General features: G+C 38.6%; 1 protein-coding gene across 8 annotated transcripts in view; it reads right to left on the bottom strand.

The window, feature by feature from the left end:
- The window catches only part of SEMA5A (semaphorin 5A), a 306,539-nt gene that overhangs the window by 19,196 nt on the left and 272,616 nt on the right, over positions 1-14,727 (bottom strand). For all 8 annotated transcript variants that reach the window (XM_068162023.1, XM_068162027.1, XM_068162025.1 and 5 more), the window contains 2 exons: positions 9,078-9,303; positions 2,392-2,610 (listed from right to left, as the gene is read on the bottom strand). In XM_068162023.1, the coding sequence (XP_068018124.1) occupies positions 2,392-2,610; positions 9,078-9,303 (445 nt within the window). The remainder of the gene's footprint in view (positions 1-2,391; positions 2,611-9,077; positions 9,304-14,727) is intronic.

Below are 14,727 nucleotides of genomic sequence, written 5' to 3'. Positions count from 1 at the left end.
TGACTGCTAACAGTCTATACATCAGTGCACCATTTACTCTGCTGCAATCTGTGGGGAAAAACATCACTATTTCTTCCTTCCCTGAAGACTCAAGAAAGGCTTAAGAGCAGCTGCAAGCATGTTCTAGATGACTTAAATTTTTTAAGTTTGGGTATCCTGCAGGACATTTAACTCTGAATCACTGTCCATTAATGTATTAAGGATATTTAAAATGGTGCTGCAAGATATTTAACCTAACAGGAGAGCTTTGTACACTTGCTGATTGCTCCATGGGTTTTTTCAGTGTCAGTTGTTCAGAGCACTTAGTATCTTCCAGGGTCACACTGAGCACAGATTAATTGATTTAGAAGCATACTGTTCTACTGACTTTCAGCATAACATAAGCATTGATCAATATACTCTCCATCATTCGTCTTTCTCAGCAGTTTGCATCACGCAGAGAGTTGGATTAGATGACCTTTAAAGATCACTTCCAACCCAAAGAATTCTATGATTCTATCAGGGGTTGATCCTGTCTGCAGAAAGCAGAACTGGGAACAAAGTAGAACCTGAGTCTACACTAGCAGGAGGGCTTCTTTATAGCTAGCATGTCACACTTCCTACTAACCAGAATATTGCTGAAAAGCTTAGTGACTGAACTGGATTGTGACTGAATGGTTCTGTGCCAGCAGGACACAGGTGAAGCTGTCCTTTCCTCTGAGGGAGCTCAAATAAATCTGAGAAAACCTAAATTCATCTTTGTTGCATTTTTATTTCCAGTCATTACTTTCAGGTTGAGGTCAGAACAAAATCTCCTCCCATTCCTTAGCCTGTCTGCACCTCACTTATTTACACGTGCAAGAATGAATTATACAAAGGCCCTGTTTTTCTCCTGATGCTCACACTGGCAGGAAAGGCTTACTCCTACTCAGTCTGGGCAACTTTCTACAGTCTAGTCCATGTGAGGAGGCTACAGCCAATAGGACGAGCTCTGTGCCTGCACCTTTCTCAAAGAATCATGGAATGGCGTGGGTTGGAAGGCACCTCCAAAGGTAATCTCATCCAACCCCCTCTGCAGTAAGCAGGAGCATTCTCAACTAGACGAGGTTGCCCAGAGCCCTGTCGAGCCTCACTTTGAATATTTCCAGGGATGGAACCCCAACCACCTCCCCAGGCAACCTGTTCCAGTGTTCCACTACCCTCACAGTAAAGAAACTGTTCCTAACATCCAATCAAAGATCAAAGGATCTTCAGCCATTTATTGTTTATGTCTCCCTTTTCTTGATGAGGTCTTGCAAATGTCAGTCTAACAGATGTTCATGTGTACTGACTGATTTATTATTACTAAAAGGGGAGAGAATTCAATTTCAGTAGTTATCTAATAGAAAAATATTCCCTTACTACAAATGTATAATTAAGTCTAATTAATGGATAAGCCTTATTCTGTAACAATTTTTCACTCTTCTATGTTGTAAAGAAAAAAAATCCAATTAATTACATCTACTTCTTTCAATGTTTTCCCTTCAAATTTATCTGAAATCTGACTTAGCTCCTTATATTTCTTCACAGTTACTAGAAAACAGTACTTCTGTAGCTAAGGAACTTCATGATTCTTCCCAGGCTATAATATATCTAAATATGTCATTCAAGCTCTACAGCTTTATTTCTGTTTTACAAAGAGTATCAGTTGACCCAAACCAAGATTTTAGTTTTTACCCCCAAATGTCTAAGATACAACAATGACTTATAACCTAGTTTTCTGGAAAATATATCTTCTACTGGTAATCCTTTTCATAAAATCATAAAATATCTTTCTATGAAGGAGAAGATTCCAAGAACAATTTTTATGGCCTGTTTGAGTTATCATCTAGTTTGGTGGTCAGTCTTGAATCTTATATGCTGGAGGGTCTACACTTATAAGCTAGCACAGATTGAATCCCAGCAACCACTATGATGGAAACACTATTTTAAGCTTACATATTTGTCCAGATTTCTCACATCGTACCAGATTTCTTTTGTCTTTTTTCTCTCTGAGGTTTGCTTGTTAAATTTGTATCTTTACAGTCAAAGCCTCACAAGTGAAAAAAGACACAGCTTTAATACCGTTGCTAATAAACTGATCAACACCATGTGGGAATCTTACCCAAATCCACTTACATTACAAAGCTAAATTTAGAATCATAGAATCGCAGAATCTTTTTGGCTGGAAAAGGCCTTTAAGATCATCAAGTCCAACTATTATCTAACTCTACCAAGTCTGGTGCTAAACTGCTTGAGCTGCAGTTTATTCAAATACCAAAAGAACCACCAAACCCAGCAGATGAAAACAAACCAACTAACAATTTCAAGATACAACCTGGAAGAGGAGTTATTTTATTGTCATGTACCTCTTTCATTTTGTTTTATTCTTACCTGGACAAGGCAAAATGTTGCACTCCTGGTACTCTACAGATGGACCAAGGCAAGGAAGTCCCCCATACTTGGGCTCAGGATTGCTGCAGGCCCGTTTGCGGTTCCGTATACCTCTACTGCAGTCTCGACTACACTGAGACCACGGAGACCAGGGTGACCAGGCACCATTGATGGTATGAGCAGAGTATCGTCCAGAACGCAAGAAATCCCCTGACAATCCTAATAAAATAAGCATTGGGAAAAAACAAAACAAAACAAAACAAACAAAAAAAAAACACCTTGAATTAAAACAGTATCCAATCAACCTTTTCCTCTTCAAATTTACTCTTAGGCCTCTAGTAGTAATATGACCATAACAACCGTGTACTGACAACAGCTGAACTAATATTGGGAAAAGTCCACTCAGCAGATGTCCTGGACTGAACAAGACCAATATTCTGCATAAAGAGAATTTGTTTGTGTGTCAAGTGCTGAAACAATTATGCCATATTTCTACCTGTGGTTATAGCATTACAGCTTAAGTTCTGCCCTGAGAAGTACATTTGCAACCATCCCAAAGCAGGTGAGGCTTTGTGCATTTTCCTTCAACAATTGGTAACTGACAATACTGAAATGATGATGCAGCAACACAGGAATATGCATTTTGTACTTCATGAAGCTGTTAAATTTGATAAAACAGGAGACCAGTAATATAAAATCTACTATAAAGGAGTAAAATCTTTCAGTGATAATAGAGAGTAACTATTTCTCTCCTGCTCAGCCAGATTCTATTACACAGATATAAAAAGCAGCATTTCATGAAACGTGCTATTTATTCAAATCCAAAAAGTGAGCAAGCACAGAAAAGTAGTATGGGAATTAAGTATACAGGTCCACATTCCAGATCTGTGAGAGCCTTTCTTTCAGTTTTGTATCACTTTGGTGATGGAAATGCTCATCTTATGCACACAGTGTGTGGTGTGACCAAAATAATACTATTTTTAATACCAGAATTTCAAACTAATGTTTCTTTAGTACTTAAATTAACAGCAATATAAGCAATGGAAAAAGTGTTAGTCAGACAACGTTGCCAGTGATTTTTTTTCATAACACACTGGAGTGCATCACTTCATGTTCTGAAGACACCTTTCCAGGACAGGCGTCACTTTTTCAGTCCTAAAGGATATCTGTTACCTCACTTTCCATTATGATATTTGATTTCTTGTGATTTAAATTGGCAAGTGGGGATGGGAATCAGATTCTAAGGGAAAGCTCTATGGTGCTTCAGCTCTGAAAGAGAAGAATATTCTAAATAATTTTTCCACTGTGGAGTTTAGTCTACAGCAAGATTTCTTCTTTGGACAAATGATGTGTAGTAACTTCTTAAGCTGTGGAAAATGGATGGAAAATAAGATTTATTTGGTCCTCCAGCTAAAAAGTTTCATTTGTTAATTGAGGTGGGGATGGGGGGCAGGAGAGATAATGCAAAACTAGCCAAACAATTACATTGCAGAATTTGTCTGTTGAATGAATTGGAATAGTCCTACAACTCCACAAGGAATTAATTTTGTTCAAAGACATGTTAAAATGAGAGTCACCTGCCCTGACTAGTATAGAAGGAAAAAAAAACCTGCTTTGGAAAAAAGCCTGTAATGAGCCTTTGATTGGCCTGATTCATCTTGAAGAGTGCAACATTCCCAGTCGAATTCAATTAATTTGCCTTAAAAGTGGAGCTCTAATAAATCTCATCTATTTATAGTAATTCTCTAGTCTAGCCTGTAGCTAAGGAATACAGCTCTAAATAAGAGAGAGGTAGCAGCAACACGTGATAAATTTATTCATTGACTGCCCTATGCCTTATGTCCTCCTGTTCAAATCTAACAAAGAAAATTCTATTATACATGCACTCTATGACTTTGGGGAAAACTTACCTAGAGCCAAAATTCAAGTATCCTGAATAATTTCTAAATGACAGCATGAAATGCAGTTTAAAGTGCATGAGGTAACAAGGATAAGCAAAGATTTTTACACGGTTGTCAATTACAAAAATAATAATCTGCAAGTATTTAATATCATTGAAGTGTAAAACTCACCTTCAGGCCTATATACTGACAAAAACTTTATAAACCTGCAAAACTTACTTGCATTGACAATCATTAATGCAATGCAAAGGCAGCTTTTTAAAAAACAAACAAACACCCCCCCCTAAAACAGTATGCAGATGTTACCACAGTAACTTTATTTCTTGTACCTAGCTTTTCTGTGTTTAAACATTGAATCCCAAAGTTCCAGTGAAGAGTTGTTTGCCAATCAAACTTAATTTGTCATCGAATTCAGTTCTAACTTCCATGGTTCATTTAGTTGCTATCTCAGAACAATACAGTTTAGTTTCAGTAAGACTGTGTAATAGATAACATCTCAACATGTACTCCTTATGACTACAGGACATTACTAATTTCCAGCTCCTGTTTGAATCTGTACTAAATCCTGAATGCATTATAGATTTCCTGTGAATAATGCTTGGATTTCATCAATTCTTCACTGGAGATCATAGCCACTAAAACCAGCATTGCAGACATAACCACATCTTGCCTTCAAAAATAACTATTGGTTTAGATCAGGCATAGAGAAAGCAGTGACATCTGGGAATCAGCAGTTTTTCAGGTGCCCTTTATCCCCGTTGATGAATTGTGACTTTTTGTATTGGGTTTGGTTGAGATGGAGTTAGTTGTCCCCACAGCATCTTTCATAGTACTGTGTTTTGTAGGGGTAGCTGGAAGGGTGTTGATAACACAGCAGTGTTTCAGCTACTGCTGAGCAGTGCTCACACAGCACCCAGGATGTGCTTTTCCAACATTCTCCCCTACAACAGTGGGCTGAGAGGTGGGCAAGATCTTGGGAGGGGACACAGTTGGGCCAGTAGACTCAAACCGACCAAAGGGGTATTCCACAGCACATGACATCAGCTCAGATATAAAAGCTAAAGGAAAGAAGGAAGTGTGGGGGCATTCATTAACAGTATTTGTCCTCTGGACCAACCTCTACATGTACTAAAGCCCTGCTTCCCAGGAAGCAGCTGGACATCATCTGCTAATGGGAATTGGGAAAAAAAATGTGTTTGCTCTTGCTTCCACATGTGACCTTTGCTTTTGCCTTATTAAACACATGGGCCTTTTGCCACATGGGACTCTTGCTTTATTTGCCCTCTCCCCTGTCCATCTGAAAATGGGAGTGACAGAGCGGTTTTGGGGGGCACCTGGCCCTCAGACAGGGCCAAACCACCACACTTTCCTTCAGATTTTATTCTCCCTTTCCACTCCCCCCCCCAAAAAAGTTAAAAAATAATTAAACAAAAAAACTCTTTCAGATTGTTTGCCTAAAATTAAAAGGGTTGGCTTTGCTTAATTACTTTCTGAAGGCATTTAGGGAGCTAACCTCAGCTAACTTTAGTGACATCAGATTCAAATGTCTACTCTGAGGTCATCACTGCTGCTTCCTTTCTATGCACCATGGAAAGAGACTGGTACTTCTAGTGGGCGATTTCTGCCCTTTATATGAGATGCTTATCATCAGATGGATCCCTCATTCCTCAGGGGTGCTAGCTGTCATTGCAGAGTGCAATGGAGGCTAGAGTTAGGTGAGGTAACTTCAACTTAGAAAACTCAGGTAAACGCATACTTTGTGAAGTTTTTATCCATGGATTAAACACATTTTCAACACAATTCATAGTGCCTATACATGAAATAAACCCCCAGAGAATCAGTCAGTATGTTTAATATATTCAATCAGTATATTCAATCTGTTTGATAAGCCCACATTAAAGCCTATGGTGATGTAATTTCTAGACTTTTAATGCCAGAGTTTACAGACATTTGCATTAAGATGTGCAACAATGTACACAATCTCTCTCAGTTTAGTTTAAATAGCTGTCTCTTTCCTAAGTACTATATGAAAACCCAGAGGCAGAGAATGAAATTTATTTCTTTCCTCTTAATCAAACTTCAAATCAGAAAAACATGAATACAATAAATACAATCAGAAAAACATGAACACAATAAATGCCATTGCTTGGTTGATTGAGTAGAAATCTTACCACACAGGAGGACCCCAGTGGGTTTCTGGCACAAAAGCTCTCCAGGCTCAGACTGCAAGGAAAGTTTGCTTTGCCAGTGCCTGACAGTGAAACACGATCCTGTTTAACATGGCATGACTACAGGTGCACAGTGGGAGACTATAGGCAACAAGAAAATTCCTAACAAATGGCTCTGCTGCAAAGAATAGAGAACTGATTTTTACAGAACAAATCTTTGATAATGAGGCATGCTAAGCATGCTGTAGCAGTATGAATCTTCCTTTTAAAGCCAGAAAATTGCTACAATTCAACATGGAGATAATGAAAAGAGGCTCACAGTATCCAGGCTCTGGTCTGATAGAAGTAAGTTAAGATGTTTCTTTGCTATCTAGCCAAAAATTGTGAATATGTGCACCAAGATTCATGGTTTCCCATTCTTATGACATCCTTCTGTTCCAAAAGCTACAGTACATGACTCTTATCCATGGACTTTCTTCCCATGAAATCAAGGAGCAGTAGAGAGGTGGTATGTTTAGAGACAGTCACTAAAGTTTCATTGGATCAGCAAATCAAAACAGTCCTCCTCTTCCCCATAAATATTCCAGTCCATACTGTTCTGACATCCATAAATAGAAAATGCCTAAACAAATGGGATTACAATAAGATGTGGCTGAAGCTGCAATAGTCTCTCTTTTTAACCAGAAGCATATTGGATAATGCAGCCACTTGGAACACCAATTGGGTTTCATCTTTCATTACAGAATAATGAAAGATGCACTGCCCAAAAAGCATCAAAGAATGAGTACAAATTAATGACAAAGTTATGAGTGCACTCATTAGGAAGAATGGACAGTTGTGCAATAGTTTATGTCCTGTCAACTACTCAATATAAAGTATTTAAATATTCAGTAGTTTTAGAATTAGTCAGAAAACAAATTCTCCCAGATGAACATTTAAATTACTGTGTAACAGGGTCACTCCCTTACACTGGTCCAATGATCAATTATTTCCAAATGAGCAAGGCAGCAAAGTGCATCAGTTAAGTTACAAGACCAGCAATCCAGGAATCTGATACTCAGAAGTGAAAGAAAATTCTTGAAGCTAATCAGGCAAAGAATGCACCTGAACCTACACCCTTGTCTCTTGTATGCTGCCTGATCAGCCTGTGTAACAGAACACTGGTATTGTTACTTTTGATTAAATTCTGTAAGAAAGAGTTTGCTTATGCATCCGGCTCCAGAACAGGACTTATGATCATGGCTTCAGAGCTGAGAAAGGTGTCTCCCTGCTTAATTTTCTTGCGGCAATATGATCTTGGACAAACTGTCACTTGCATTGGCCTGTCTGACTAACCTGGTCCCAACTAGTGTATTGGCTTTCATGTACTCCATTCTTAAGCGCCAATATCTCACCTGTCAGACAAGAATACACTTAGATTCCTCTGTAGGTCTACACCTAGTTGTTATACTTCTGTACTGTCTGCTGGGAGACCTTTATTGTGCCCAGTTAGTACTTCAAGGGGCCTATAAGAAAGATAGGGACAAACTCTTAGCAAGCTCTGTGGCAACAGGACAAGGGGTGATAGTCCTACACCAGAGCAAAAGCTTTGCTAGATGCTAGTTTGAAAACTGACTTGGATAAAAAGAGAATAGCAGAAACATTTGTTACAAGAGTTGCTCCACAGAAAAATCTGCCTTAGAGACAGATTACCTGAAATGGGAATGACATAGACATAAACTTTTATAATAGAAATTATCCAGTTCATAAACTCCTTATTTAGTTAAACACCTTTAAGTATCTTACAGTTGCTGCTTTAGAATTACTGAGCAAAAAGTTCTTGTCACCATCAATAAAACATATTTTAGCCAAATATTTATCAAGCTCTCTTCCAGTAAAAACCTGAGGGAGTATGAAGTGGTAGTACAGAATCACAGAATCAATCAATAAGGTAGGAAAAGACCTCAGAGATCATCAAGTCCAACCTGTCACCCAACACCTCCTGACTACTAAACCATGGCTTCAAGTGCCACGTCCAATCCCCTCTTGAACACCTCCAGGGATGGTGACTCCACCACCGCCCTGGGTAGGACATTCCAATGGCCAACAACTCTCTCTTTGAAGAACTTTCTCCTCACCTCAAGCCTAAACTTCCCCTGGCACAGCTTGAGACTATGTCCTCTTGTTCTGGTGCTGGTTGCCTGGGAAAAGAGACCAACCTCCTCCTGGCTACAACCTCCCTTCAGGTAGTTGTAGAGAGCAAAAAGGTCTCCCCTGAGCCTCCTCCTCTCCAGGCTAAACAACCCCAGCTCCCTCAATCTCTCCTCATAGGGTTTGTGATTGAGACCTCTCAGTAGACTCCTCCAAGAACTGGGCTGCCATGTTATGACTCAAATTATTGTAAAGACTATTAAATAACCTGACAAATCTCATTGTCAGTGGCAAAAGACACTTGATTACTCTGTGTGATGAATGTATGTCCAGAAGAAATACCAGCCAGATTTCTTGTTGTGACCACTATATCCTCATTTTCATTATCACTTCTGTTACACAGCACACTGATATGCAAACATTTTTGCTGTGCTGAAAATGGAACTGCAGAAACCTGGCTAGCAGGAGGCACTTTAGCTTTGCTTACCATCTGTTGAGCATCCACTGGTGCCATCACTCGAACAATAACGCATTTCAATCCTCTGCCTCCCCACCTCTAACAAATTTGGGTCAGGCAAACGTGCCTTGCAGGTGTATCGGAAACGCTGTTCATAGTGGCCACCGTTGTCTGAAATATTGACTGGGGTCCAAGGTGTCCAAGGAGTTGTCTTTTTTAACTCTGGACAGGTATTGGTGTTACAAGGCTGATATTCCTGAAAGAAAATGGCCATAATGAACATAATAATTAAATACCACTTTAAAAGAAAAGCAATAAACCCTCAAAACCAAAAAGCAAACGAATGAAAAAGCCTCTTTTTTACAGCATTTCCCATAGCAGTTATCATGAATAAACTTTTAACTCCAGTCTCAAAAGTGTTTTTTTTCTGCTTCTATGCAAGCAGGTTTGCACTGCCAAAAGTAATAATATACCAATATAAATAAGATTTATTACATCCATGAAACCACTAAGCCGAATGCTATAAATACCATGATAAAGAGCATGCTTTATAAATTAATAGTCCCAAATAATGTGTAACAAAATATGTTAAAGCTTTTAATTAAGAGGAATTCTGATAAACTGCAGGTAGAAGACACAACCCAGCAAAGAGTAACTTGGTAAAATCTAGTGGCATACGAATATCAAAACACTGTCCATTTTGTGTATTGCCTACATATTAAAAGAGGACAAGAGACAAAAAACGATCTCTACAACAGAATCTGTCTCCCTGAGGTGCATGTTAGCCATAGCTCCAACACTTCTAAACCTAGAATCAGAAGGAAATTCCCCATAGACAGATATGAACCAACGGGAACAGACCACACCTAAGAAACAAATACAGAACTGTTAAGTATTCTCAAGCCTCATAATATATGTCTTCTGAGAGGTATTGTCAAGACCTGTAGGTCCTGTCCATTTATTTCCCTGAGTACAATATGTTTCATTTAATGAAAATGCTTTGTAAATTATATAGATGAAATGAAACAACCATTAAATAACAAAATGAATTCAGACTGAAGGACAAAAAGAAATAGGTATCAGTAGGACAATTTTTAAATGTTCTCTCTGCCTCTGGCCTCTTAGAGAGACACCCAGGAAAGGGTATCTCAAGAAAAGGAGCCTAATAAAGTATGTAGTTCTAATGAATGCTAAAAAATGGTTTTATCACTTAGTACAATTTCCTGCTTCCATAACCCCTACCTTAGCTGATACCACCATGTTCGAACAAGCAACAGATTATCTGCTTCTCTCTTTCCCATGGTGACAGTTGCCTTTTTATATGTCCTGCTTTCACTGGGAGAGAATTCTAGGCCAGTCAAAGTCTGCAGGCCATCAGTAGTTTTGAATCTGCCAGGGTAGCTGACATGAGTTGGCTCACAGATAAGGCCAGGCTGGATGTGGCTCTGAGCAACCTGATCTAGTGTGAGGGGTCCCTGCCCATGGCAGAGGGGCTGGAACTAGAGGATCGTTGAGGTCCCTTCCAACCATAACAATTATATGATTCTATGATCCTACACTATGAGCATTCTGCTCATTGTAAAGAGGGAAGCTTGCTGAGGATAGGAGAGCTATCTGCTTGGACCCCTCCTCTTCCTTCTCCTGGTTCTCTTCATCCCTGAAGAAGCTTGCTTATATTTCTGCTCCCAAGGGCTGTCTTCCCATTTATTGTGAGCACTACACATTTTCTGGGCTTAGTACACCTTATATTGGCATCAGTATTAGTTTTGCTTTTCATTAAATTCTCGTATTAATGTATCCAATTAGGCTGAAAGCAATTGCTCTCAACCTGTATTTTAGTGTAAAGGCTGTGTTGCTATTTCACATCTGAAAGAAGCTTCTTTGTCAGAAATATTTTCTGATTTTCCCATATCTTAGTGTTGGAAAGAAAAATATTCCCCAGAAAACCCTGCCCCACTGAACATGGAAAGGCACTGCAGAACTTAGCGCTGTGTTCAAGACTCCCACGTCCTGAGGCCAAGCAGAATTGTGACAAACTTTCTGGTTGCATAGTTTTGTGGTACTTCAGGCAAGAAAGATCTTTTAGTGCAAAGACTTCAGCTGGACTACTGTCCAGTACTCCAAGCTATGTGAAGTCCTTTCCTACCTTAGAACCTGGTGATCACTACAAGGGTGACCCCATGAGTTATATCCCTTTAGAGCACAGAGGACTGAATCAACCTTTCTGGGATCTGAGTTTTCAACCTTCAATGTTTCTGGATCAGAAGACAGCAAAGAACAAGAAATCTGGTCCTGTGCACATCAGAGCAAGTAAGTTTTTCATGTCTCCTTGAGGCAGCTATTTAAATCATGTATGTTTTAGACTGAGGACTTGAAGAGGTGCAAGTGTTCTGGCAGCACATGAACTGTAAAAATGACATAATAAAATTAACAGATCCCAACAACAGCCAGAACTATGCTGCTTGCTATCCCAACTGGCTCTTCACTTCCAACATTCCATCAGCTGGATTACAGTGCATGTTAGAAAAAGCACTGTCTTTCCTTCTCTGTTTTTTTCACTGAGGTTTATCACTGATAAGTCTATCACCTCCCCACATCAGCTGTTCCACTATTTAATAATTCTCAAAGATAACAAATTGCAAGTTAAGTAAAACCCGTATTTTCCCCTTAATGTAATTTTCCAGTCACTGAATTTTTTTATGCCTTTATTGACACTGAATGTGTTGCTTGTCCTGTGCCTACAAACAATTTTTTTTATGGTCAAGTACCCATACATAATGATAAACTAAGCTGAACTTCTTAAAGCTACCTAGGATTTAAAACCTGATCTCCAAGTCCTGTGTATTTCTGAGTCTTCCTTTTGTCCCATTTCCTTGTTTTCCTTAAAGACTGGACACCAAAATTTGATTTGGTAGTCTAGAAGCAGTCTTATCAATACATCATGGAAAAGAAATCATGAGCCTGTTCCACTTGTCAGTTTGACTCTAATGCATACATTAGAGCTTTTTCCTTCCACAACATTGCACAAAGAGGTTAAGTAGAACCAATAACCTTTGATAACCTACCCTTCTCTAAATCACAGCTTTACAACTACATATCATTTCCTATGCCACACAAGAGGCTATTGGTTAGCAATTTTAAAATGCATTTTAGTAACTTCTACAATTATCTAGCATATTATTTGCTACATCAGTGATTTCTGTCATGGTCCAGATTTACTGAAGATGTTTTATATTACTTTCTAGACTGTTGAGAAAAATGTTAAGTGCTACTGACCCAAGAACTGATTCCAGACAGACCCTGCAAGACACGTCCCAGTCACTTATATGTCAATTAACACCACATTTTTCAATTTGCCAGTGAGCCAACGTTTAATCCATTTAGCATTTGCAATATATTTCAGCTGTATAAAGTATTTTCTGCTGCAAAGTCAAATATCTCGGAAAAATGCAGTGACAGTCTGGGAGAAGTGCTGTATCACTTTCAAACATCTTGAAGCACAACCTCTTTTCTAGCAGTGTGTAAGCAGTTTGATCAGTATATTAGCTACTACAATGTGCTTTTCAGTATAGTCACAATGATCTAAAAGTTTCAGTTCCTCATTTGCAGCTGATTTTTTTTCGTACTGATATTTATCAATCAAAACCAAAAGCTGTTAGAAATGTGAGGTCTTTCTTTACTGGATATAACATAGACAGCTGAGGGTCACATAAAGCAGAATGTGTAAGATATGTAATGAAACCTTTGTCATATATAAATAGACCACAAGGGAAAAAGTTAATTTAGTGACACTGTAATGAATGCTGCTTGGTTAACAAACATCTGTCACTAACACATCAGCTCACTCATTTTGAGGAAGGCAGGCTACCAGTAATCAGGATGTTTGGGAGAGAGGTGTTCAGTGCTCATTTGCTTGAGCTCAGTCAGGAATTGTACTGCAAAATACCCTTTTATCCATGGTTTCATATGTGGCACTATGATCTGGCACAACATAAACATGCCTCCTGTTCTAGCAGCTCCATTGTGGGGTTGGATGAGAAGCTGGGGACATCACCACTTGAACCATCTAAAATTTGAATAGCCCAAGGATGCCTGTCAGTGGACTATGGATTCAGTTTTTTTTTGCCCTGAATATGTTGGTTAGACTGCTGTAAAGCCTGCACAAAAGAAGTATATTACTGAGCTGGTGAAAACAGAACACACAGGATCATAAATAATCAAGGCTGTAAAGCCAGATTGTCCAACTATAAATGATGCAACGGACCTACCAAGACTAACTCAAAAGTGAGTTTATCTAAGCAGGCACTACATTGCCACATAGTGAAGGCCACAACTGCAGCGGTATAGAATTGCAAATCTAAGCAACAACATGACAAGTAGATGGCAAAATATAACTATCAGTAAAGGTAAATAATGTGTTACTTGTACACAGAACAAAATTAGTTGTTTAGCACTTAAAACAGCATTTAAAATTAGTGCTTAAACATCAGCTTCAAAATCTACATTTAAACATTTACTCTAAAGACAGGAAATTCAACTCTACCTTTAAAATTAAGAATGCAGTAGTCGACATTTGAAAAGACCAAGGAAAGAAAAGTAGCTTCTTCTGAGCTGTGATTTTACTAACTTGATCACTTAGTATTTCAGAAGTGAGGAAGAGGGGTTTGTTCGAAATTCCACTTTGAGCAGTCTGATCAGCTCACTGGAAATGAGTGGATTGCTGCAACTTAGTTATTGGGCAACCAGGCCATGCTAACGATCTGTACATATGGCTTTCTTCACCACAGGCACAAATACAGGAGCGAAAGAAGGTGGATTAAGTCAGATGGAAAGAGTGATTTACTTTGCTGTAATAACTCAATTGTTTGCAATTAGCCTCACATATTCTTACTAAGAAGCTTAAAGGTTTTCACATAGGCCTTATAATTCCTGACAAAAATCTTTTAAATTGCTGAAATAGTTGTTATTAACTTAAAATGTATTCTTTACAATTGCTGGAAATCATAGCAATCCAAGCATTTATTATCAGAATAATAATGTTAGAAGATAATCCTATAGTCAAAAAGGCTTGAAAAGGCTGTCAAATCATCAGTTTTAGAGAGTGCTGCTTTGTAATGACTGCAAATGTGTTATCACACATAAAGTACCTTAATTTCTGTCTGCAGCTTAAGTTTTCCTTCATGCAGGCTTCTAGAAATACAATGAGAGCTCTACTCTTGCTGTAAAAGTTGATCCAAAACAATACATTTTTTAACGCCAGGAGGAAACCTGGGACTTGAGTTTTCACGGGCGACACTAGAGTTATTTTGCTACTTTGTGACCTGGAAAGAATTTGATCCTCAGATTTGTGATTCTTAGATTCACCCATTGCTAGCTATGATGACTGTCAACTCAGCAAAATCTCCTGAACTGCACACTGGTTTCAGCTCCGTTTGTCTACCACCATGTATTGTCTAGCTCCACAGGTTCAAATAGTTCATTACTGCAAAAAATGTAAAGGAGAAGAAAGTAAAAGCTGCACAGTCTCTAATCATGGAGTTGAGGATAAGGATCCCAGGTGGCACTCCTAACATAAAAAAAGGCTCATTAATTCCTCTCACAAAGCAGTTCTGGAAATTTGCATACTAAAGATGCATTTACTTCCATAATATTCTGATTTAGTAAATCAACTGTGTGAAAA

This window comes from Melanerpes formicivorus, unplaced genomic scaffold (assembly GCF_026170545.1).
Source record: "Melanerpes formicivorus ecotype bairdi unplaced genomic scaffold, bMelFor1.0.p_v2 SCAF_61, whole genome shotgun sequence".
NCBI lineage: Eukaryota > Metazoa > Chordata > Aves > Piciformes > Picidae > Melanerpes > Melanerpes formicivorus.
This window is presented reverse-complemented; position numbering and strand designations above follow the sequence as displayed.